At 44.7% G+C, this 26,814-nt stretch overlaps 1 protein-coding gene across 12 annotated transcripts in view; it reads right to left on the bottom strand.

Annotated features, from left to right (window-relative positions):
- The window catches only part of MED12L (mediator complex subunit 12L), a 377,954-nt gene extending 353,552 nt beyond the window's left edge, over positions 1–24,402 (bottom strand). For 4 of the 12 annotated variants that reach the window (XM_058295149.2, XM_058295152.2, XM_058295154.2 and 1 more), the window contains exons 1-2: positions 24,108–24,372; positions 23,032–23,260 (exon numbers count right to left, since the gene is read on the bottom strand). In XM_058295149.2, coding sequence (XP_058151132.1) covers positions 23,032–23,130 — 99 coding nt within the window. In that variant the 5' untranslated portion in view covers positions 23,131–23,260; positions 24,108–24,372. Of the gene's footprint in view, positions 1–23,031; positions 23,464–24,107 lie in introns of those variants that run through there. The other 8 variants (XR_009185439.2, XM_058295148.2, XM_058295153.2 and 5 more) reach the window with 4 other exon arrangements.
- Positions 24,403–26,814: the final 2,412 nt, after the last annotated feature.

The raw sequence follows: 26,814 nt of genomic DNA, 5'->3' as shown, positions 1-26,814 counted from the left end.
CCAGTGCCCGCACAAGTGAGTCACGCAGCAAGATGATGATGCAACAAAAGAGAGATGAAGGGGAGAGTCAAGGCAAGGTGCAACAGAAACCAGGCACTGAGGTGGCACAAGGGACAGGGGACCTCTCTACACACCAGAGGTCCCCAGGATCTAATCCTGGTGAATCCTAGAGGAGAAAAATGAGAAGGAAAGAAAAAGAGAGAAAGATACAGAACATCACACAGCGAATGGACACAGATGGCAAAAAACAGCAGGGGGAGGGGAAGGGGAAAAAATTGCAAGAGAAAAACTTCCAGCCAAGAATCATATAATCAGCAAGAATGTCTTTCAAAAAAACTGATGGCAAGTTCGGAATATTCATAGATAAACAGAAACTGAGAGTTTGTAACCAAGAGACCAGCTTGGCAGGAAATATTAAAGGGTGTGCTATAGTCTGAAAAGACAGAAGAGAGAAGCTTGGAAAGGAGTCTAGAAATGAAGATTTTATCAGTAAAAGTAACTAAAACTGTCAGAAGAGTGGTGTAAACAAAATATGACAGATAAAACCCAAAGGTCAAAACAGGTGAAAGATCTGCCAATACTAAAAGTAATAACAGTAATAACAGTAATTACCCTTACTGTTTTGTTTTGTTGTTTTTTTTTAAAGATTTATTTTTTTTTTATTCATTTTTCTCCCCTTCCCCTGCTCCCCAGTTGTCTGCTCTCTGTGTTCATTCACTGTGTTCTTCTGTGACCACTTCTATCCTTAACACCAAGAATCTGTGTTTCTTTTCGCTGCATCATCTTGCTGCACCAGCTCTCTTGTGTGTGCAACGCCATTCCTGGGCAGGCTGCACTTTCTTTTGCACTGGGTGGCTCTCCTTATGGGGCATACTCCTTGGACGTGGGGCTCCCCTACGCGGAGGACACCCCTGCATGGCACGGCACTCCTCACGCACATCAGCACTGCGCATGGGCCAGCTCCACACCCGCCAAAGAGGCCCAGGGTTTGAACCTTGGACCTCCCATGTAGTAAGCGGATGTCCTATCCATTGGGCCAAGTCCACTTCCACCCTTAATGTTAATGGTTTAAACTTCCCAAAATCAAAAGACAAAGATTGGCAGAATGAATAAGAAAATGTGAGCCCCCATATGCTGTCTGCAAGAGACTCATCTTAGACCCAAGGATACCAATAGACTGAAAGTGAAAGGCTGAAAGAAGATATTCCACACACTACAGTAACCAAAACAAACCAAAAAAAATGGAGTAGCTATACTTTTATCAGATGAAATAGACTTTAAAAGATACTAATAATGTGCAACCTGAGGAGGAAGCCTGGGGGAAAAAAAAATCCATTTACAATAGTGACTAAAAGAATAAAATATTTAGGAATAAATTTAACCAACGATGTAAAGCACTTGTATGCAAAAAACTACAATGCATTGTTAAATCAAAAAAGACCTAAATAATTGGAAGAACATTCCATGCTCACAGATTGTAAGGATAAATATCATTAAAATGTCAATTCTATGCTAATTGATATACAGATTCAATGCAATCACAGTAAAAATTCCACCAGCATTTTTTAAATAAATGGAAAACATTATCAAATTTATATAGAAGGCTAAGGGGTCCCAAATAGCCAGAAACATCTTAAAAAGGAAAAGCAGGGCGGCGGACTTGGCCCAGTGGTTAGGGCGTCTGTCTGCCACATAGGAGGTCTGTGGTTCAAACCCTCCTTGACCCGTGTGGAGCTGGTCCATGTGCAGTGCTGATGCGCGCAAGGAGTCCGCTGCCACGAAGGGGTGTCCCCCACGTAGGGGAGCCCCACACGCAAGGAGTGCGCCCCGTAAGGAGAGCCGCCCAGCGCCAAAGAAAGTGCAGCCTGCCTAGGAATGGCGTCGCACACACAGAGAGCTGACACAACAAGATGACGCAACAAAAAGAAACACAGATTCCCATGCCGCTGACAACAACAGAAGCGGACAATGATGACGCAGCAAATAGACACAGAGAATAGACAACTGGGGTGGGGGGGAGAGGAGAGAAATAAATAAATAAATAAATCTTTTAAAAAAAGGAAAAGCAAATTTGGAAGACACATTTCTGGACTTTGTCATATTACCTAGACACAGCAGTAAGAACAGCATGGTACTGGCATAAAGACAGACATATAGATCAGGGGAACTGAATTGATAGTTTAGAAACACACCCTTATGTCTATGGTCAAGTGATTTTTGACAAGCCTGTCAAACCCACATACCTTGGGCAGAATAATCCATTCAACAAATGGTGCTGAGAGAACTGGATATCCACAGCCAAAAGAAGGAAAGTGGACCCCTTTCTCACATTTTACATAAAAATTAACTCAAAATGGATCAAAAACCTAAATATAAAAGAACCATAAAGTTTCTAGGAAAAAAATGTAGGAAAATATCTCCAAGTCCTGGTGGTAGGTGCTGCATTCTTAAAGGAGATAAGAGGAGGACTGAAATGAACTACTGATGTTTAATATATGTAGAAGTTTTAATTAACTTTATTATAAAAGTTTGGAAATGTACAGAGTTGATGGTAACACATTATGGTGAGTAACAGCTGGTTTATAAATCAGAATGTGGCTGAAAAGGGTAGTCTAGGGATATAAATGCCAACTGAAAGAAAGCTAGAGAATAATCTAGGGACTGAATAACACAGTAAACCCAGAGGTGGCTGAGAATTGTAGTTGAAGGTACAGATGCAAGAGTGTCCTTTGTGACCTAGTACAGATGTACATCACTATCGCAGGGTGGCAGGAATGTGGAAAATACAACTGGAGTGAGCTATGGACTGTGGCTTACAGTAACATAATATTCTTTCATCTGTGCCAAAGACGTACTGCGTTGACACCGAAGGAGTATGGAAAAAAGTGTGCCCAATGTACACTACGGAACTGGTAATAGTCTGATATTATCTCATAATCTGTCGCAAATGTTCCACCATGGTGTGGTGTGTAGGAGGAGGAGTGTGGTATGGAGTTCTGCACATGTGCGTGATTGTTTTATAGTTTACAACTTCTGTCATAAAAATATTTTAAAAATAATATAATAGGGTGTGTTGGAGGGAAAATATGCCAAACGTAAGGTAAGGACTATAGTTAGTAGTAAGATTTTGACAATATTCTTTCATCACTTGTAACAAATGTCTCCCAACAATGCAAGGTGTTTGTGGCAGGTTGATGTATGGGACCCCCACACGATGCTATGCATGTTTGCTTTGTAAGTTCACAATTTTTACTATACATTTACTGTTTACGTATGTCCATATATAAACGATAAAAAAATAAAAATAATAATAGGGTAGGTTGGGGGGAAAATAAACCAAATGTAAGAAAAAAAGAAGTAATTACAGGAAAGCAGATGTGGCTCAAGCAACTGGGCACCCACCTACCACACAGAAGGTCCCAGGTTCAGATCCTGGTGCCTCCTAAAAAGAAGATGAGCACACAACGAATGGACACAGAAAGCAAAACAACGAGGAGGGGGTAGGAAGAAATAAATAAATAAATCTTTTCTTAAAAAGTAATGATAAGGCTATGGTTATGGTTTTGAGTTATATCATGTAAAAAGATATAAGTTGTAACAAGTACAACAAAAAGGTGGGGAGAAGTAGGGATATAGGAACATTGCATATGTATGCTATTGACGTTTGCATCAAATCATATATGACTGTTCTTGATTTAGGATGCTAAAGGTAGAATTATATTGCATTATTTTACATGTGTATGCGTGTGCACATGTGTTAAAGTAATTAATTTGTCAAATCTAAGCATTTTAAATATGCCGGTTTTTTTAACCCTGTCTAGAACTTTGTTCAATTAAAACTGGAAGTGCCCCAGTTTCTCTCAATCTGGGGGAGGCCCTGGATTTTTTTTAAAAGTAAAAGGAGGGGATGAACGGTAGCCTGAATATTCATTCCAATTCAGCAGTCAAGGAATTCTAAATAATTCTAAATACCTGTCACATCACTAAAGCACAGTCACGTTGAGGTCCTCCAGCAAGAGTACCTACCATCCAGTATGAACAACGGGCCAAGAACTAACCATGTTTCACAATCCTCTTCTCTCCACTGTCTTGGACCAATGTGTCACCCACTGCCAATTCTTCCCCAGCCCTATTTAAAGCCCTCATGAGTTGAGCGCTTTTCAGTTTATGCTTTAGTTACTCCAGCCACCTCCCTTGCAGTCTCCCTCACTTCACTCTCTCCCCCACTGGATTTATTAGGCATGAGCAAGTGAGACAAATCTGACAGCAGCATCATGCTCATCACCCCCTCCTCACGCCCCAAACTGCCAGGGCTCCAGAGGATACACACTGCCATTTCTCCTCTGTGGATTGCAGTTCCCCGCCCCCTGCAGGATGCTCAAGCCACCCCTCCCCCTTTTCTTGTGAGAATGGGCAGCATGTCCCTACTCCCTCAGATCCTTCATCTCAGACCCCACGTCCTCCAGGGAAATCTCCAAGTAACCCAACCCTCTCTTTCTGAACTCACACAGCATTTTTAGCCTAACTATATATAGAGCAGAATGATTACAGCACGGTCTCAGAAGTCCAGCTCCATCGTTACACAGCTGAATGGCCGAATGGCCTTAGCCTAGTTACCGAACTCTTGTACCTCAGTTTCCTCATCTGTAAAATGCAGGTTATAATAGTACCCACCTCCGGTGTCACGAAGCTGGCATAAAATTCAACATGTAAAGCACTTAGAATAACCACCACATGCAAAACCTCAAATACAGGCTATTATAATGTAACACTTTATATAATTTACTCAATGTTATGTTCTTCCTAAATTTTAAAATCAATAAATAAAACTAACATGTCATTTTGTTTTACATGGGTCAGTGAACTAAATGTTACCTTCTAGAGTAACACTTCCCAAATTTGGCCCATAGAGCACTGCTGGTCCATGAGAAACATACCAAAAAAGCAGGGAGTAAGCATTTGCAAACTTTCATAGCAATTTGATATTATATTCAAGCAGCATTTTATTTTCTGGTAATTCATTTTAATCATATATTTATATCAGTCTGCAACAGATTGAAAATTAACTTTAAAAAGAACGGGTACTTTACCACAGATATTTTGAGAAGCACTGTTCCAGAGGGGACAGATAGCACATTTCTATTTTTTCTATACTCCCATATCACTTAGCACAGTGTGGAGGCACATATCAAGTACTAAGTAAATTAAAATATAACTTCAAAAACATTTTGATTAATTAATGACCTAAAAACAGATTTCATGTAAATAGTAGAAATACAGTGTCTCCAATTCATAATCTTTTTTTTCAAGAGAGAAATGACATTTAATCAAAACCAAGTAAAGAATAAAAACAGCTCTAATTCTAAAAATATTTTCCAAAACATCTAACACAGCACTATGTAAAGCTAAAAAAAGAAAAAGAAAAAGAAAAAAGAAAAACCTAAGCAACGCCAATATTAACCCTCTTCACAGAACTCACTAGAAAGACAAATTATTTATTATTGTCTTGCACACAGGTTTGAAAGAGCCTCCATACCTTTAACTAAACTAGCATTCTCACAAGAAATTCCAGAGACACTTCAGACAAAATACATTTTATTAGTTCTTCACTTCTGCCAATGTGTTAGAGTCCTAATCGCCACAACTGAGTTAGATTAATCCATGAATGAAATGGCTGGCAAAGGAAAGCAGCAAATTCTACCAAATCAAAATGAAACAAACAAGGTGGCTGGGCTGGGCTGGGCTGCGGCACATTGGATGTGGGTTGAAAGAGAGTGTATTTTTGCAGAGGAAAAACTATGCACATTCCAACTGTCTCTGGAAATGCCTGTAGAAAATTCAAGGTAAGGGGGAGCTCCGTGTAAGTTCTGCTTCCCCTCCTTTCTCAGAGAGGTGAGCTACAGCACAGTCAAAACTATCAACCCCCGGCCCCAAGGCAAATTCAGCCTTGCTTCAGCAGATCATCTCTTACTCCCTCAACTGTCCCCCAAAACTATAAGCAAGTTCAAGTCTCTCCAACTTATAGTTCAAAACACACGTGCTTTATTAAATTATTTGCAATTCCTCTAAAATCATGTTCCTCTCCCCACTCCTGTGATTTGCTGAGACCCTCCCCTTCCAGAAGGCTCTCCTCATGCCCCCATGCCACCTAAGAAACACCCACCATTCTGAAGACATCTAGTCCCTGAACAGGACTAACCCCTCCAACATCTGTTCCAACCACCCCACTAAACCTTTTAATGACTTTCCTGCCCTGGTACACAGGAAAATCATCCCTCCACCCCAAGTTCCTCGAGGGTAGGAGCCAAGTCTTACACTTCTTGACAGTACCGTGCGGTGAACATTTGCTAATAGTGACTGCCCAGTTATCAGATCCAGTCAACAAACACTTACTGAACTCCAACCAAGTTCAGCAATCTGCTTGCCTCTGATTTTCAGCGAGGGATGAAAGATGCATGATCTGCCTCATGGAACTTACATTACTTGAGGATAGGAAGTGGAATGGGAAAAGAGCCGATAATTCTTTAAAAAATCAAACATAAACTGGGCTGAATACTTTAGAACAATCATTTTGCAGTGATAGAGAATAAGGCAACCAGGCAGCAAGAATCACATGTGCAAAGGCCCTGAGGTGAGAAATCACTCAGCAGATTTGGAGAACGTAAGAGGTCAATGTAGCTGGAGTGTCCCCTGATGCTAACTCTCGCTTTGGGCTGCTGATCACCCACACCCTCCTCAGAGTTCTTGACTTGTCAACAGAGTTCCTGGCTGTCCAGGATGTCCAGCCTTGGAAAATTCCATTCTTAGGGTCAGCCTCCTACTCTTTGCACACTCTCATGGGTAATCACAGCCATGAGTCAATAACTATGAAGACCATCATACCCAAACAGATTTCTAGCTTCCACATAGAAATAGTACATATTTCAACCTGGTTTCCCCCACAGGATCAAACTGAAAATAATTAGGGAAGCCAATGTGTCTCAAGCAATGGGGCTCCCCAGGTTAGATTCCTGGGGTCTCCTGGTGAAGATAAGCTGGTGTGTGGCGAGCTTGCCAGAGCAGAGAGCTGGCCCAAGAGGAGAGCTGGCACAACAAGATGATGCAACAAAAAGACATAGAGAAGAGACAAGAGACACAGCAGACCAGGGAGCTGAGGTGGCATAAGAGATTGAGCAGCTTTCTCCCCCTCCAGAAGATCCCAGGATTGGTTCCCAGTGCTGCCTAAAGAGAAGACAAGTACACACAGAAGAACACACAGTGAAAGACAGAGAACAGATGGGGGGGAGGGTGGAATAAATCTTAAAAAAAAAATCAGATATGAACTTATGAACTCATCATCCCCTTCCCCTTCTCTACCTTTTCCACCCTTGCAAAAAAAAAAGTAAACAAAAAATTTTGATCCCTCTGGCAGGTTAATTATGGAATCACCACATCTACCTACCCAACTGTATAAGCCAAGTCTAAGACCCCTGAGGGTTCCCAAGAACTATCAATTATTGTAGGGGTCATATTTTCTTCATACTCTTCAACCAAAACAACATATCACAAGAGATTCAATACAGAAGTATACATGGAGAAGTGGACTTGGCTCAACTGATAGAGCGTCTGCCTACCACATGGGAGGTCCAATGTTCAAACCCTGGGTCTCCTGACCCGTGTGGTGAGCTGGCCCACGCGCAGTGCTTATGCATGCAAGGAGTGCCCTGCCACGCAGGGGTCCCCCACATAGAGGAGCCCCACGCGCAAGGAGTGCGCCCCATAAGGAGAGCCACCCAGCACAAAAGAAAGTCCAGCCTGCCCAAGAATAGCGCCACACAATGGAGAGCTGACACAGCAAAATGACATGACAAAAAGACACAGATTCCGGGTGCTGCTGACAAGAATACAAGCAGACACAGAAGAACACACAGTGAATGAACACAGAGAGCAGACAACTGGGGGGGGGGGGAAGAGGAGAGAAATAGATAAAAATAAAAAATAAATCCTTAAAAAAAAAAAAAAGAGTATATATGAGTGTAAGTGACATGATCCTATACACAAAAAAATCCTGAATACTCCATGACAAAGCTCCTAGAGCTAATAAATGAATTAAGCACAGTGGAGTATAAGAGCAACACCCAAAAATCAAGTGTTTCTACAAACTAGTAATAAACAACTGGAAGAAAAAAAATCAAGAAAAAAATTCCATTTACAATAGTAACTAAAAGAATCAAATATTTAGGAATAAATCTAGCCAATATGTAAAGGATTCATATGCAGAAAAATGCAAAACAAATTGTTAAAAGAAATCAAAGGCCTAAATATATGCAAGACATTCATGGATTAGAAGACTAAACATTGTTAAGATGTCAATTCTGCCCAAAGAGATTTACAGATTCAACACAATCCCAATGAAAATCCTAAAAACCTTCTTTGCAGAAATGGAAATGCCAATCATGAAATTTATATGGAAGGATTAGAATACCCAAATATCCAAAGCCACCTTGAAAAAGTAGAAACAAGTTGGAGGATTCAAGCTTCTCAATCCTAAAGCTTATTATAAAGCCACAGTAATCAAAACAGCATGGTGAATCAGATGTGGCTCAAGCAAGTAGGCTCCTGCCTACCACATGGGAGGTCAGTGGTTCGGTTCCAGGTGCCTCCTAAAGAAGACAGCGAGCTAGCTGGAGCAACGGGTAAGCGTGGCAAGCTGACACAAGAAAAACATAATGAGAGACAGAACAAAAGCAGGGAGCAGAAGTTCCCAGTGTCTCCTAGAGAAGAGGGGCAAGACAGTGAGCTGACACAATCAGATGCAACAAGAGACGCAGGAATTAAATAATGAGACACACAACAAAGCAGGGAACAGAGGTGACTTAAGCAATCAGGCATCTCCCTCCCACATTGGTGGCCCTGGGTTCAGTTTCTGGTGCTTCCTAAAGAAACAAAAGAAGATGAACAGATATAGCAAGTATAAACAATGAGGAGGTGGGAAGAAATAAATAAAATAAATCTTAAAAAAAAATAATATGGTACTGGCACAAGAATAGACATACAGACCAATGGAATCAAACTGAGAGCTCAGAAATCAACCATCAAGTTTATGGCCAACTTACTTTTGACAAAGAGGCAAAGATCACTCAATTGGGAAAAAATAATCTCTTCAACAAATGGTACTGGCAAAACTGTATCTCTGTTTGGAAAAAAAAAAAAAAAGGAGGACCCCCCCACCTCACACTATACATAAAAATCAACTCAAAATGAATCAAAGACCTAAAATACGAAAGTCTAGAACTATAAAACCCCTAGAAGAAACATAGGGTGGCATCTTCAGGATCTTGTGTTATGTATTAGTTTTTTAGAATTTACACCCAAAGCACAAGCAACAAAAAGAAAAAATAGATAAACGGAACCTCATCAAAAGTAAAAACTTCTGTGCCTCAAAGAACTTTATCATGAAAGTAAAAACGATAACCTACACAATGGGAGAAAATATTTGAAAGCCACATATCCGACAAGGGTTTAATTTACAGAATATATAAAGAAATTCTTAACTTAGCAACAAAAAGACAAAATTTTAAATGGGCAAAAGGTATGAACAGACATTCCTCCAAAGAAGATATGCAAATGGCCCAAAAGCACATAAAAAGATGCTCAACATCATTAGTGATCAGGGAAATGAAAATCAGAACTACAATTAGGTACCATTTCACACCCATTAGAATGTCTGCTAGAGCTGCCACGCACAGAGTGCTGTGCCACATGGGGGCACCTCCATGAGCCCTGCAAGGAGAGCCACCCTGCATGAAAAAAGCTCAGCCTGCCCAGGAGTGGAGCCACACACATGGAGAGCTGACGCAGCAAGATGACACAACAAAAAAGAGACAATTTCCCGCGCCGCCAAGGGTGCAACCAGACACAGAAGAACACACAGCGAGTGGACTAGGAGAGCAGACATGGGGGGGCGGGGGTGGATAATAAATAAATCCTTAACCAAAAAAAGAATGCCTGCTATTTAAAGAAAAAAGGGAGAACAAGTGTTAGAGAGAATGCAGAGGAACAGGAACATTCAGTCATTGTTGGTGACAATGTAAAATAGTGTGGGAGAGAGTTTGGCACTTCCTCAGAAAGCTGGATATAGAGCTACCATATGACCCAGCGATCCAACTACTAGGTATATACCCAAAAGAACTGAAAGCAGGACTCAAGCAGATACCTGCACACTGATGTTCATAGCAGCATTAACCACGTTTACCGAAAGATGGAAGCAACCCCAAGTGTTCAGCAATTGATGAATGGATAAACAAAATGTGGTATATACATGCAACAGAATATTGTTCAGTCATAGAAAGGAATGTGAGAATATGGATGAACCTTGAAGACATCATGTTGAGTGAAATAAGCCAGAAACAAAAGGACAAATGTTGCATAATCTCACTGTTTTGAAACAATCCAAACAAGCAAGCCAACTCAAAGTCAGAATCTAAAATATAGGTGACTAGTGGACAGGGTAGTGATAGGGAATGGGATGTTAAGTCTTAAAGTGTACAGCGTTCCTATTTGGGATGATGGAAATGTTTTGGGAATGATAGAGGTGATGGTAGTGCAACACCGTGAAAATAATTAACAGCACTACATTATATATTTGAACATTGTTAAAAGGGAAAAATTTAGGTTGTATATGGTACTGCACAACACAAGCAGTGAACCCTAAGTTAAACCATGGACTATAATTAATAGTACAATTGTAAAAATGTGCATTCATCAATTGTAACAAATGTGCAAAACCAAGGCAAGGTGTTGATGATTGAGTAGTATATGGGAATCCTGTATTTTATGCATGATTGTTCTATAAACCCACAACTTCTCTAATAAAAAAATGAATAATTAAAATTTTAAACAAGAAAGTAACACTGAGGTCAAAGGAAATCAATAAGGAGGAAATGCAAATGTATTTGGCACAAGTGAGGTCATTGGACTCTTTCTCATCTCCAAACACGTTAGCCTGTTTCCATCCCTCCCCTGTGTGCAAGCTCAGCCAGATCCTATTTAACCCAAAATAGTCCCAGAAGATTCCCACAGTTCCACATAATCCGGGAGGATTAAAAAGTAGAGGGACCAAGGCCATTTGCTAACCTGCATTCTAGACCCAGAATTTGGACCAAATACACCAAAACCAATAGCCGCAAGGGCTGCTTTTTTAAACATGCAGGCTTCTGGACACCCCACAGACCCATTCTCCTTCCCTTTGAATTAGACTGTGCAGATGAGGCCACGAAGCTCCTTTTAAACGAGCTCCTCTAATGGCTGGCCTTGTTCTTTGGGAATTGAATACTCAGACATAACAGGGTTGTTTGGCCGCTCTTGTGGATTGGATCATGCCCCCCACAAACATTCTGAAAAAAATTTTCAAGCCCTCACCCCGTTCCTACAAGTGTGAACTCATTTGTAAATGGGATCTTTGAAGAGCATATTAAGACGAGGCCAAACCGAATCAGGGTGGGCTGTGACCAATATGACTGAAGTCATTATAAGCAAAGGAAATGTGGACACGGTCATAGAAGCCAAAGGAGGAGGCAAAAAGGCAACAATCTGGCATGTGGAGGAGGCTGCCAGCAAGCCACTGGCAGAACACCACGACTTGGGAAAAAGAACAGCCTGCCGATACTTTAGACTTCTAGTCTCCAAAAGTGTAAGACAGATCCTGTTTAAAAAAAAAAAGGAAAAAAAAAAAAAATTAAGTAGATATAAGAATTCAGACATGGGGAGCAGGAGTAGCTCAGTGGTTGAGCATCTGCTTCCTGTGTACAAGGTCCCGGGTTCAATCCCTGGTACCTCCTAGAAAAAAAAAGAATTCAGTCATTCAAGAGATTTATAAATCTACAAAACAATGCCACTCCTCACTAATATTTTTTGTGAAATTTTTTTCATAAAAAATTAACATAAATGAGTAATTTTTTTTTACTTAATACATATTTCTAAAATTTCCCAGTTTTAACTTTTTAACACAGCAAATACTGAGAGATACAGCCCACTTAAACAAAACTGCTTTAGGATCCTTAGTATTGTCAAAACCGTACAGGGATACTGAAACCAAAAAGCTTGGGAACCACCGGCCTCAGCTAGAAACAAGCGTGTAATCTTGTATTCATCAGTTTCTTCCCTCACACATCCACTTTGTCCCTTCTGCCATCCAAATACCTCTCTTCCATCCTTCCCTCCTCCTCCTTCTTCCCAACTCCACCCACCCCTGTAGAAGGCTGAAATCACAGCCCCCAGAAGATGTCCATACCAAACCCCTGAGACCTGCAAATGTTTCATTGGAGAAAAAGGTCCTTGTGGTAATTAAGTTAAGACTCTTGAGATGAGATCATTGTAGATTATCCTGGTGGGCCCAAACCCAATGGCAAGTGCCCTACTAAGGAGAAGTCAATGTGAAGACAGGGCTGAAGCTGGAAGGTCGAGGCCAAGAGCCAAGGAAGCCAGGGACACCCAGAGGTACCAGAATTTTACCCCCAGGTCCTGCAGGTCCTCCAGAGAGTTTGAGCCCCTAGAGCTGTAAGAGAACAAACGTCTATTGTTTTAAGCCACCCTGCTTATGGGCTACAGGAAAATAAGATATCCCTCTCCCCTGGCCTGAAACGTTAATGAGCTTCCAACAGGGTGGCCAGTCTTGGTGTCTCTGAGTAACCCTCTTGCACTGCACTCCCTGGTCATCCTAAATCTCATTCTCTCACTTAAAACACTTGAATGGTTCATTGCCTCCATCGTAAGGATCAACACAGTAAACAAATGCCCCCAACACCTTGACACCTACTTTCTTTACATTCCACCCTAGCTCCTCCCCACACCACACCTCACAGAGCAGGGCAGCCCTTCATTCGGTCTCACCTGTGGCCCTTCACACATTCTGCTCCCCCTCCCTGAAATGTAATTTCCTTCCACACCCTCAGCCCCATCCATTCCTATACCTCTCGTAAGTCCCAAACTCTAAAATTCTCTTCTATTAGGTCTGGTCCCAAAAAAAAGCCACTCCCTCTTGTTTCCACAGCACTTTGTACATTCCTTTAGAAGAATTATAAGTCCTCATTTAAGGTCTGTGACTCCCTCTAGATGGGGCTTTCTCAAGCTCAGAGATATTAACATCTGGCTCTAGACAATTCTTGGCCGTGGTGGTCCTATGCCCTGGCCTCAACCCACTAGAGGCCAACAGCAGCACCCACCCCTCCTAGCTGTGGCTACCAAAAATGCCTCCCCATTGCCAAAGTCCCTGGGGGCATAGGGAGAACTACCCCAAGTTAGAACCACTGCTCCAGACTGAAGGCGTCAGAGCCCCAGGACACGATCTAACACTCTCAGCATTTGTTCGTTCTTACATTTAGTTTTGTGTATTGGGTGTGAGTCAGCCACCGTGCTCAGACCCGGGGATGCCACAGAAAATAAAATTCTTGGGTCTGCTTCATGAAGCCACAGCTGGCCAAGAGCCTGCAACGTGCCCAAGAGCTGTCGAATGACTGAATTTGTTTGGCAAATTTGTTCGTATTGTATAATGCTGCCCTCAAAACATGGAAAAAGAAAACCCAGAAACTAAATTTTTCTCCTCCTTATGGGGCCACAGCATCAAATAACTAAGGAGGTTCCATTTTTATAGAATGCCATGTACGTGTTGCTCCCTAGAACTGGGCAATGGGTACAGCTCCTGTGTTTGTGTCTCTCTCAAGACAGCAATCCGTAAACAAGGAAGTATCTCAATCGAGAAAACAAAACTAGGTAGGCACGATCCCGGGCACACAAAACCCACAAATACCAATGCCAGTGCTATCCCAGAGGCCAGGTGTAGGGCTGAGAACCTCTCACCAAAAACACACACACACACAGGGGAGGACATGCGCTTCCAGAGTAGTCTTCCCTTTGCCCAGAGACTCCCCTCAAGACGCTGGCGCGCTCTGAAAGAATCAAGTGGTGATCGAAACAGTCCCAAGCTCACACAGAGACTCTTGACATCCTAAAATGCAGAGTAATTCTCATTGCCAGGGCAACATGAGAGTGTTTACAGGAGGGGAGGCTGTTTACAGAAGGGTGGCCAAGTGAAGCTGCAAGAGCAAATCAGGGCACAAAGTGCTTGATCCAGATCTGCCTCAGCCAGTACTTGAACCTCTCTGGGCCTCAATTTCCCCTTGAATTAATAAGAAAGCTAGAACAACCCATCTTTAAGTTCCCTTCTAGCTCTAAAAGTGTGTGATTTTACCCAAAAAAAATAGAATAAACCTACAGAATCTCCCTTTCGAGGCAAAACAGAACAGGGTTCTCCCTCCCTTCCCACAAAAACTCTTTCCATCAAAAATGGAACAAAAGTAAGAAGTATACTTTTCAGTTTCCCCTCAGTGCCTGATAAGCACCTGTCAGAATTTACTGCCTAATGGACAAGTTGTAGGTATTCTCTGTCTCTTGCGTTCTACTCTTCATTAAGCTAGAAAGCAGAAAAGTTCTGGGAAAATGTATTCTCAGGGAAGGGGAAAAGGGCACTCTTGCTGTGATTATCTGAGGGTGCCAAATATAAACAGAAACTACTATGACAAGATTAGAATGTTTTCTGCTATAAGAAATTGAAAACTGGCCCAACAGTGACTTAAATCATGTGGATATCTACTGTTTATTTAACAAGAAGTTCAGAGAAACTGAATTGTTCCCAAGAGCAGTTCAGTGGTTTAACAATTCCATAAAGCCCCTCAACTCCTCTTGGGTTGGCTTTTCATCCACAGGCTTTTTGCCTCATGGTCACATGATAGCTGCCCAGGTCCAACTATTGTATCTTCTTATTACCCTTCCAAAGACAGGAAACGAAGAATCAGTCAGGGCATTAAGACAGGACACTCGCCTCTTGTGCCTGTACTTTCGTCAGAGAAAAAAAACTTCTTCCCCTGAAGTCCTGTAGTAGATTTTCATTAAATCATTAACTCTCTGGCCAGAACTAAGTCATATGCTCACTCCAAGTTACAAGGGAAGCCAAGAAAGAGAGGATCTGGCACTTTTTTTTTTTTTCAAGTCAAAAGCAGATAAGAAAAAGAAGAAATAAGAATGATGGTGACAGGAAGTGGATGCGGCTCAAGCAATTGGGCTCCCGCCTACCACACGCGAGGTCCATGGTTCACTTCCCGATGCCTCCTAAAGAAGACAGCAAGCTGGTGCGACGGGCAGGAACAATGAGCTGACACAACAAGAGACACGAGAAGAAAAACAAAATGAGAGACACAACAAAACGGGGAGCAGAGGTTCCCTATCTCACCTAAAAGAGGATGGGCAGGATGGTGAGCTGGTGCAACAGACAGGTGTGGTGCGCTGACACAACAAGATGACACAAAAAGACAAAAGGAAAAACATAGCGAGAGGCCTGACAAAAGAGGAGCAGAGGTGGCTTAAGCAATTAGACCCCTCCCTCCCACATCAGAGGTCCCGGGTTCGGTTCCCGGTGCCTCCTAAAGAAACAAAGAAGAAGAACAGATACAGTACATGCAAACAAGGACAGGGTAGGGAAAGATAAAATAAATATATCTTTTAAAAAAAAAAAAAAAAAGAATGATTACATAGCCAACAAACTGTCTGCCACACACAACTATACCCAGTGATATGCTAGTAAGTGTATAACCAGCTTTCCAAAATTAAAACATGTTTAAAAGGCCGTGATTTGTGGTATTTCCCTATTTCTTTGTTCCACAGCTAAACGCTCACCTAACAGTCCTAACCTCAAACCCACTGCCGGTGCCTAAGTGCCTGTAGCTACACACCCGACCCACACTTGCCTAACCATCAGCTAAATGAGCTCTAGCTTGGTTTAGACCATTTCTGAATAGCCAAGCAAAACTAGCTAGGAATTGTTCTTTAAGTTTTTTCCTTCAATGATGAAAGTAGTGTTCATTTACTGTTACAGTTTAGAATATAGATTAGCACTAAGAAGAAACTAAAAATCACCACTACTCCCACTATCCTGAGATAATAATGGTTTGTGTGTGAGTGCTAATCCTTCCAGATTATAAAGACATACAGGTTTTACAAGTGGAAATGATACTACTTTGTAAGTTAATGACATTTTTTATTATGTAAATTTTTCAAGACTGAAAAATAGAATAGCACAATGAACTCCCTCCTCACCATCATCCAGCTTAAGAAATTATCTGAAGACAATTTAAAGTCCACTTGTTTCGATTTTCCCTTTGCAGGGAAGAATGTGTAGGAGGGAGATGCCCCCTCTTTACATTTTCTTTGTATTTCTTCCCTCTGCATAGCTTTCCCCACTCAGACCCTGAGATCAGCTTTTCTCCAGGCTAAGACAACCAGCTTTTTTCCAACGGTGCTCACGCACTTGAAGTTTTAACCTTAAACATGTTCACTCCACTTGTGGATCCGTCATCTTCTCTAATTCCTGCTTAACCTATCAAGAAGTCTCAAAACTATAGTTCAGGGGAGCAGAAGTGGCTCCAGCAGTTGGGCACCTGCCTCCCACATGGGAGGTTCCAGGTTCGGTTGCCGGTGCCTCCTAAAGAAGATGAACAAGACAGCAGGCTGGCATGGCAAGATAGCACAACAAACAGGGAATGGATATGGCTCAAGAGACTGGGTGACTCCCTCTCACACGAGAGGTCCCAGGTTCAGTTCCTGGTGCCTCCTAAAAATGATAAGCAGACAGAGAGTAGACAACACAGAGAGCAGACAGCAAGCACAAACCGCTGGGACGGGTGGTAAATAAACAAATAACAAAAACACCACCATGGTTCAGGAACTCTTTAAAAGAGAGCTTCAAAAGAGATATTTCACAGTTCTTGGGGTTTCCTTGTTCCCTTTAATCCAGTTTGTTTTCACACACATGGGCACGCACACATGTGCACACATCCACAGGAGCATTGCTAACTGGTTCAACTAAAATCCTAGCGCTCTTTCATTCAGCCTCATTCATTCCTACTGGGTGCTTATCCAAGACCTCACCTCATGGTCCTGCAACTTCCTAAGAGGTTGCGGTTTATCTCCTTAGCTGCAGACCTGAGTGAAATATCTGACACATTACACCCAAAATTAACAGCTTTTTTTAACATAAAACCCTGCAATCCAAAACAAGTTCAAAGAATGGCCTCTTGGGACAAACCAAGAGCTGCAGCCCAGCTTGAACCAAGTCTATAGAGGCAGGAGCTGGGGCTATTTCAAGACCAAGGCATGGTGCTCTATTCTGCTATAAACTATGTACAGCTGACAGAAAACAAGTCTATGCTGAGAACCATAGTCACTAGAACAGAAAGAACTTCATGGTGAAAAGCAGCAAAGCTCTGTCACATTTGCTCTATTTATTTTAGCCACTGTAGCAAAGACCCAGATATTATGTGACAGTTACTCAATAATTAAACTAATAAGAGGCTTTCGGTATTATAAAAACACAATTCATTGCTTGGAGAGAAGAGAAAGGAAAGAAAAATTAAAGACACTCCATCCATTGCTGTTTTCCACCCCCACTCTCTCCAGACACAAAGGTACCAGACACTTCTTAAACTTCTTGGGGGGAAAACAAGATGACGAAGGGAACGTCATCGTTTGGAAAGTGACGCAATAAGACGCACACCTGGCATGGCCGCCGCGGCTCTAAGGCCTACAACCTTCAGAAGTCGACCTGTGGCAAATGTGGCTACCCTGCCAAGCGCCAGAGAAAGTATAACTGGAGTGCCAAGGCTAAGAGATGAAATACCACTGGTACAGGTCGAATGAGGCACCTAACGATTGTATACCGCAGATGCAGGCACGACTTCCGTGAAGGAACTACACCTCAACCCAAGAGGGCAGCTGTTGCAGCATCCAGTTCATCTTAAGGATTTCCCTGATTAGCTGTGCAATAAATGCCATGGTTTTAAAAATAAAAAAATAAAAAATAAAACTTCTGGGGGGTACTATTTCCAATTCCAAGAGGTTCTAATTTTTCAAATAGTACGTCTGTCCAAAGAAGTCTAATACTTCACATAGAAGGGAACAGGAAAGAGTAAAGGAAGTCCAGCTTATAACATTCTCCACAGGAGCCAAACTAAAGCAGTGGTTCTCAAACTTAGCGTGTTCAGGAATCACCTAGGAAGCAAATCCCTGAGCCTTTTCCTCAGAAATTCTGACTCATTGAGTCTGGGATGAAGGCAGGGCACAGTATCTGCATTTTTAACAAGCATCTTTGAAGATTTTGCGGCAAGTGTTGGCAGAACCTGAAAAATGACAACCATTTGTGTTTCTTCTCCCAGGCCACAAAGTCTGGCCAGCAGCACTTCTGTGAGCAGCAGGACAGAAGAGAACCTCTGACTCACTGCTTCCCCCACTCACTCATCCCTAAGAGTCTGGGAATTAGGGACAGGCATGCAGGGTGGTGGGCTGGCTAGTTAACCGCAGGGGAGGACTTTCTGGAATCAGATGTTTCTGAGCCATCTCAGACTTCTGATCCCAGGGCAACTGGTCAGCCTGTGCTCTCTTCCCAGGCAATGTTACCAACATCTTTTCTCTAGTGGCTTACAAACAAACAAATTCTCACCTCCCCAACACCACCTCCTGAGTAGCCTCTAAAGCAAGCACTTAACAGTGTTTTCAAAGTTGTAAATGCTAACCAGAAAACAGAAGTTACCAAAATAAAATAGGCAAGGGGACAGTTAAATGTTATCAATAAACTGCCGTCAAGAGGTTTTTTTTGCATTTTATTAGTTCTTCAAGAATTCTTCATTGACCACCCACTCTAATACAGGCACAAGGCAGTTCACAGCTATGAACCCGAAGGACAAGCCCTGCTCTCACAAAGCCTGCAGCTTACATTCTCCTATGGAAGGCCATGCAGAAGAGAATAAACATCCACAAAATCAAATTTCTGATGGTCACAATCTCTACAAAACTTAAGGGACATAGGGTAATGAACTAGCATGGATGAGGGAAGATGGGTTCCAAGCAAAGACTTCCCTGCAAGGGAGTCTCTGAGCTAAGAATTAAACGATGGGAAACAGGACTGTGTCGGGGATCCTATCTGCCTTAACCTAGACTTTCCCCAGCATTGGAGTTCCTGTATATTTTATTCATTCATTTCCATTTTCATTCACACATTCTAAAAAATACTTGTGCCCTCAGCATTCCAGGAACCAGGTGCCAGGTACTTCAGCAATGCCTAAAACAGACCTCATCCCTGCCGTCATCAAGCTGACCCATTAGTGGGAGAGCCAGCCACATGCAAATAAATATATAATTATAAGTTACATACTTACAGCTGAACGGCCTCTCTGAGTAGGTCATTGGGCTGCGAAATGAATAGTGGAGAACAGCCAGGCCTGATAGTAACTCATACCAGCAAATGTTTACATTTTGAATCCATGCTTATTATACAGTGCTTTACATGCATTTGCCGTGCAATCTCCCAAGACCCCATGGAGTAGGTAAAGTTATCATCCTACTCTATAACAGAAGAAATTGAGAAACAAGGAGAATAAGGAACATTTAAAACAGTGCAAACTGGCCCTAGACCCTACCCTCTACTAAACATACGCTAAGGTGAGAACAGTAAGGTGGAATGTCCGGGTGAGAGTGGGCATGCAGACAAGTGTCCAAGCAGTCAGACGAGCATGTATAAGAGCCCTGAGGAAGATCAAGGTCAAAGCAAGGAAGCATAAAAGAAACCACGAGCAATGGTGAAGGTGGGGAGCAGCAGATGAACTGGAAATAAATTATGGAATTTGACCAGACAAGATTTGCTACTGAATGAATTACAGGGTATACGAGAGAGGGGTCAAGGATAACTCCCCATTTTGAGGGCTTGAGGATGGTCTCTGTTCCTGGAGGGCAAATGATTAGAACATAATGTATGATAAAGTCCTGTGGGGACTCAACAAAGGGAATCAATAGATCAAGCAAGAAAAAGTTCCCAGTTTCCCCCACGGCCATACTTCTCTACCAGGATTCTCACACAAGGGTTCCACCAGATCCCCTGGGAACTACTTTCTAGAACATTATCATCACTGGTTAACAACAACAATAAAAATTACATCTAGAGAAAAGAACAGCTTCTACCAGGAGAAGTGGTTTTCTCACACAAATTGTAATGCATTTAGAACTATTTTTTCTTAAAAGCATAAATATGCTAGTTTACTAGAGAGAAGACTCCAAGAAGTTAAGCAACTTATTCAATACCACACAATTGCCAAGAAGATGAACCACAATCCAAATCCGAGTTGGGAGCCCATACTTACTCCATTAAATCAGCATTTCCCACAGCGTGGGAGACCTCTCTGATGGACCAATGAACTTTTTAAAGTGTTAATAGTTGTGGTCTCATTTTAATACATGTAATCATATAAATGTCTGTGTATATATGTATATAATGTAAAATACATAAATAAAATGAAATATATAGTTTACCTAATTTGACATAAATTATGTTTTATACCCACACACATACATTTAGCATTAACTTAACGATTTCCTGTATATCCCTGGCCAAGGGAAGATAAAGTTTTTTAAAAGTTAATTTAAAGAAAAGAAAATAGATGGTATAGCAATTAAATAGAAATCTTGAGAGGGAACATAAATAACTAAGGCTTGGGAAACACTATGTTCATTAAACTACCACCAAGAACAGCCAAGCACCTGTTCCATAGCGTACCCAAATTAGGCTACAGCCACATACAACTCTGTCTCTGCTCTAAAGAGATAAAGCATTGGTTACCTTAGCGAAAAGGAAGCAACATCAGATCAACATAATTTAGCCTAAACCATCCTCAGTGAAGCACTGGCTTTTGACATAAATACTGGCTCAGTGGCCCAACTCTTCTGCTTATCCATCATACACCTTGATTACATCATCTAAGCTTTCCTGGGCCAGTCTCAGTTTCCCTTTGTCAAAAAGGAAGTTTTCAGGGAAGCGGATTTGGCTCAACAGAGCATCTTCCTACTACCACATGGGAGGCCCAGGGCTCCCGTGCCATGTAGCTGGCCCAAGCATAGCGCTAATGCGCGCAAGGAGTGCCCTGCCATGCAGGGATGTCCCCCGTGTAGGGGAGGCCCCAAACACAAAGAGTACACCACATAAGCAGAGCCACCCAGCGTGAAAAAAGCACAGCCTGCCCAGGAGTGGCGCCGCACACACGGAGAGCTGACACAGCAAGATAACGCAACGAGAGAGACACGGATTCCCCACACTGCTGACAAGAATACAAGCGGACACCGAAGAACACAGAACGAATGAACACAGAAAGCAGACAACTGGGGGGGGGGGGGCGGGGAAGGGGAGAGAAATAAATAAAAAATAAATCTTTAAAAAATATACTTTTTTAAAAAAAAAGGAAGTTTTAGAAAGTAGCCTCTAAGGTCATTTCCGGTTTTAAAAAGCTATTAAATGTCATAAGACCCTGAAATTCAAAATTAAGAATCGCAAGGCCCCAAATCTGAATGACTGTCACACTGAATAATGAAGTGCTATGCAGGCATCCCAGGCCCCCATCCCACAACTGGGGAGATGACAAGTGATGATGACCTCCGGAAAGATGTGGCAAGACATTAATTACAAGATGATAAAGATCAGGCAACAAATACTCCCATTCCCACCAAACCTCTAAGAAGTTCCTGACAAGGATTCTTAAGTTATTACTCTTTGATAATAGAGTACTCTTGGGAACTCTTCTTTACTCTTGACTCTTGGTCCTTAAAAATCAACATTATTTTGGTCCTGGTAGCGGAAGAGAAATGTGTGGGGGAGAAATGCGCAGAACCTCAAACTCACCTGTCCCCATGTTAAGCCTCCGCTGGGAACACCTGTAAGACCTTTCCAGCTTCACTCTGCATTCTTCTCCTGATGCTCAAACATATTTAATGTGCTAAACCTCTAAAAGGAGTTCTCTCTCCTTATTTTGCAGACACATTATTAATAAAAGTTTAACCAAAACAAGCATTCTTCCTCTAATATCAAAATAGATTTATCAAAAGGAAGTCTTTAAGGACCTCTGGCATTATTTGCAAAGCCCTTTCAGTGATACAGTGGGCCTGTCAACTTTTAATAGAGGTTTTTAGAGTTCCAAAAAGATAAGTTCTGAAATGTGGTCAGCTTCTATTCGGATGAATAAAACAGAGAATAGGTGGGCTGCAGCCAGCAAACTCTGAGAGTGCAGCTGGGTAGCAGGTGATCATTAAAAAAAAAAAAAAAAGGCAAGTCCCTCGGCAAATTGTGTAGCCAAGGATAATCATTATAACTGGAGAGTTGTTACATAATTACTTGTTAACTCCTGACAAACACATACATGGCTACGAAATGCCATGGTTACCCTAGCCATCCAAGCTCAGTGCAAGAGTCAAGGTTCTCCAATTAATTTCATTCAAAGAAATAGGCAATCCTGGGACGTATTCCCTTCCAAGGTAACCCCTTCTGCTTTTACATATACAAAACAGCCTCCAGCAATTAAACCAATCGCCTCTAGGGACGAAAATCGGTGTTTCTCCTTAACATTGATTTTCAAAGGGGATGGGGGGTACAGAAGTACATTCAGAAGGCTAAATTATTTATCGCCTCGATAAAAACGACTTCTATTCCAATCAGGAAAATTTGAGACAGGAAAGGGTGCCCCCCCGCCCCCTCCACTTCCCTCTCAACTGGCGCAAAACGCAAGACCTCGGTGTCGGATGCACTGCATTCCAACATTTTTCAAAAAGTTTACGAGGATTTACTGAAGCGGCGGGGGGGCAATAAAGCCGGGAGAAGCCGGGGAGAGCGAGGAGGAGGGTTTCAGCAAGGAAAACCCCGGCGAAGCGCCCCACGGCGCTGGGCAAGGCCCGATAACCGGGAAGCGACCCGACACCCCGAGAGCGAGCGCCCCAGCGGAGCGCAAGGTCTGACAGCCGCGGGGTCTCCGCCGCCGGGGGACCCCAGCGCCCCCAGCCCGGCCCCCGCCTCCAGCTCCCCTCCGCGACCCCTCCCCCGCAGCGCTGGTGATGCCCGCGGGGCCAACTTGGCCCCGTGTCAGCGCTGCGGAGCGCGGCCCCGGGTGCCGGGGAGGCCGCCAGCGTCCTCACCTCCTTCTGCTTGGGGTCCTGGGGGTAGACGTCTGGCGGCCCGAGCCGGGGGCGTTTCAGCGGTCTCTGCTCATAGCTGAGAAGCCCGAAGGCGGCCATGATCTCTCATGTTAACCGGCGAAATGAATGAGAGTTGGAGCTGGAGCAGCCGCCTCTGAGCACCAGGGAGCAGCACTTTGCAGACAGACTCCCTCTCTTCCCCCTCCTCGCTCGTTCGCTCGCTGTGGCGCTGCAGGCAGGAATAAAGCAGGTTGGATGCTGCCGCTGCCCGACACGCAGACACGCACTGATGGGGGCAGCCTCCGGCGGGCACCTGGCTGCGCTCGAGCCCCGGGTCGCACCGCTCGGGCGGAGGCGGCGGCGCTCCTGGCAGGTCTGCCTGGGTCCTCCGCAGGCGCCCGCCTCTCGCCCCCTCCCGTCCCCGCCGTCCCCAGGGGGAGGAGCAGCTGATGGGAACGTGTGACTTTTTTCACCAATGGACCCAAACCCACGCCAGCTGGGCGCGGGGTGGGGGTGGGGGAGGGGCAAGGGGAAGGAAAAAAAACTTTTCTGGGCGACCAGGCGGGAGGCTCAAGTGCTCGCCCGGAGCGAGGGTGGTCCTCTCCCCCGGGAGGCGGCGGCGAGCGGCCCGCCCCCGCCCCTCGGCCTCCGCGAGGACCCTTCCCCCCCCGCCGCGCGCCCCGCAGACCCCGCCACCTGGGCGCGGACCTGGCGGGTGCGGAGAGAGGCCGGGAGCGGGTGAGGAGGTAGGGATGCCGGCGGCCGAGAAGCGGCCGGCGCCTCCTAGACTCCCTCCGGGCTTGCGTGGCGCATCCGCCACTCAGGTCCCCTCGGCGGCTCCGGGCAGGCGCCGAGGCGCGCTGCTGGTGGTCTCCGCGGCCGCGGCGGCCGGAGGGGGCCGCGCTCTCGGTGGCGCGGGGCCGCCTTAACCCTTTGCTGCTCCTCTAGGGGCGCGTTGGCAGGAATGGCTGCGAGCGCAGCCCGGGAGAGACGGCCTGCGGGCTGCTCGGGCTCCTCCAGCCCGCCGCCCGCCCCCCGGCCGCGGCCCTCCTGCCCCCCACCCCCCAACAGTTTACCTGTTGGTCACTGGCTAGCGGGCAGGGGCCGGCGGCGGGGGCACCCCGGCGGCCGCAGCCTCCATGGTTCGGGTTGGGATTAGGGATTTGGGGTTCCTGTTATTGGTTTAGGTATCGGTCTAGCCCAGGCGAGCGCTGGGGACGCGGCGAAGTTTGCCGCTGGCGGGGGGCGGCGGACGACGCCGGCTCCCGGCCGCCGGCGTTCTCGCCCCCACAGCCCGGGAGCGCGAGCTTCCTAGTTGGCGGACGGCGGCGCGGCGGCCGCACTGAGCATGCCCAGCTCGGCTGCCGGACCGCGGAGGAGTTGGCTGCCGGCGCGGGGAGCGCGCGCGGATCCGCCTCTCCGGGTTTTCGCAGCCGCAGAGCGCGCCGCCCGCGGGCCCGGGCGCCCGGGATGGCCCCGGGGTGGAGCTGGGCCAAGGAGAGGGGGGCCCCGGTACCGACTCCCGGCCGCAGGCTGCGCTTTCTGCTTGGCCCTCTCTACTAAAGGTCGCCGTCTCCGTGGCGCGGCCGCCGGAAACCTCACCTGCGCCGGGCGCGTAGCCGGAGAGGCGGCGGAGCCTCCAGGGCACAGACCTCGGGCGTCCAGCCCACCCGCGCTCCCCGCTGGCTTTGGGGCGGGGGCGCCAGGATGCTGGGCCACCTGCCGCGCGCTTCGAGAGGCCGGAGCCGCGGGGGCGGGCCCGGCCTGTCCCCGGGGAGCCCGCGGGAGGCGTGCCCCGGAGGATGCACCCGCACTTGGCCGAGAAAAAATGATGGCTGCCATGTACGGAGCCCTCGCTTGGTGCCGGGATCTTGACCCTCTAGATCTCTGAACTTCCCAACTTACCAGGCTTTACTGTACCCGTTTTATAGATGGAGCGATTGAGCCAGCTCGAGGAGATAGTAACTTGCTCAAAGCTACGAAGCTAGTCGGGATTCGAATTTACCTTTGCCGGCTCCCAAGTTCCTTATCTATTTATTCTCCGCGGAATTTCCTGACGCACCGTTGCAGGACTGTGTCGCGTTCCCCAAAACTTGAGTACTTTCTCGGATTCCGATTTCACTCCTCTGTACAAATAAACGGTCCAGGCAAAATCTTAACTGATTTGTGCAGCACCCGACACATAGTAGGTGCTCAGAAAGTGTCGGTTAGACTGAATTATCTACTTTCCTCTACTGACTTCAAACCAAGGGGAAGGGAAGGAAGTAGATAAGGAGATGGCAATGCTGTAGCAGCTAGTTCCTCACTCCTGCCCTGGAGCCTTACACATCCAACCCATGCCTGAGGCCAAAGCCAAGTTTGGGGCTTCCCAACTCAACTGACAAAGACTTTTGGATAACAGAATTACCTCCCACCAAGAGGCATTTCCTGACCACCCTGCCCCAGAGGCTTCTCTTCCTCTAATACCTTGGGTGTGCCTTCATGGTTGGTGGCCCTTAGCACATAGGCATCTCTGACTCTAGCTCTCTTGGTTGAGAGAAAGGACAGTTGTATTATGTAACTTTATTAGGAAAATTATCAAACATACCAAGAAGTTGAAGGAATAGTTTCATGAACCCACAGGTCCTCATTATCCAGCTGCAACGGTTATCAAAGGTTTCCCACCCTGTCTCCCCAACCCCCCAGCACACTGACAAGCCCACCTGTGAATGACTTTCCCCTACATCCCTGAGAGGTTTCCCAAACTCGTCACTTGCTCTTTGTGTCACTAGCCCCATTCAAATCTGCCGTTTGGGAACCTAAATCTTGGTTACAGCTCATTTCCCCAGGGCCCTCCCCTTCTTTGTCTTAAGTCTCTCTATACAATCTTGCCCTTTTACTTTTCTTTAAGTGCATAAAACCTGTGCTTAATATTTTACATAACCTCATTTCAAAAAAAGAGAGGTCGAAAGTAGTGCATTACGATAGGATAAAACATATTAGTAACTGAAATACCTGCGTTCAAAATCCCCTTCTACCTTAAAGCACTACCACCTTCTCCCTTTAACCTTCTACAACTCTTGAAGCTCTGCCACCCTTGCAACATTATATATGCTCTTCGTCTGTGAGCCATAAGCTGGGGAAAAGGTGTTTGCACTAAAACAGTGTTCTGCATAACTCCCTGTCACACAAGGCATTAAAACAGAATAGGGAAAGTGGATTTCTGCCAAGGGAATGGGTGGGTAGATCAAGCTATTTATTGGCAATCCCCTTCAGAGTGGTTCCATGTTCACCAGAACTTGGGAGGAAAAGGTCCCAGTCCTACCAAGTCTTGACACTCTTTACTTGTAGAGGGATTTGTGGGTAAGAACATATTATATCCCAATATCTGCTTTGTCACCCTATCAGTTGTGATTGTAACTCATTCAGAGGCATGAATCCTAAGATGCCGTATGACAGAGTCTGTGTCCATGCTGTTATTATGTCATATATGTAATGGTAATCATGAGGGCTATTTTTTTTTCAGTTTTATTGATACATATTGATAAAGCATAAATCCATCCAAAGAGTACAATCAGTGGATTTGGTGGAATCACGTGTTTGTGCATTTGTCACCCCAATCACTCCCAGAGCACTTTTCATTATTCTAAAGTTTAAAAAAAACAAAACTCATCTCCTCTCAATCTTTCTGTTTCCCCTGCCATACATAGCTGCTATTCTGTTTCCTTCTCTCTAGTATATTTGTATTTAATTTTGTAAAAACAGTCATACAGTCCCATGTTAAGGTTTTCAGCTTTCCTTCTA

This window comes from Dasypus novemcinctus, chromosome 4, assembly GCF_030445035.2.
Source record: "Dasypus novemcinctus isolate mDasNov1 chromosome 4, mDasNov1.1.hap2, whole genome shotgun sequence".
Classification (NCBI taxonomy): domain Eukaryota; kingdom Metazoa; phylum Chordata; class Mammalia; order Cingulata; family Dasypodidae; genus Dasypus; species Dasypus novemcinctus.
The sequence above is the reverse complement of the archived record's forward strand: the minus strand, read 5'-3'. Positions and strand labels throughout refer to the sequence as shown.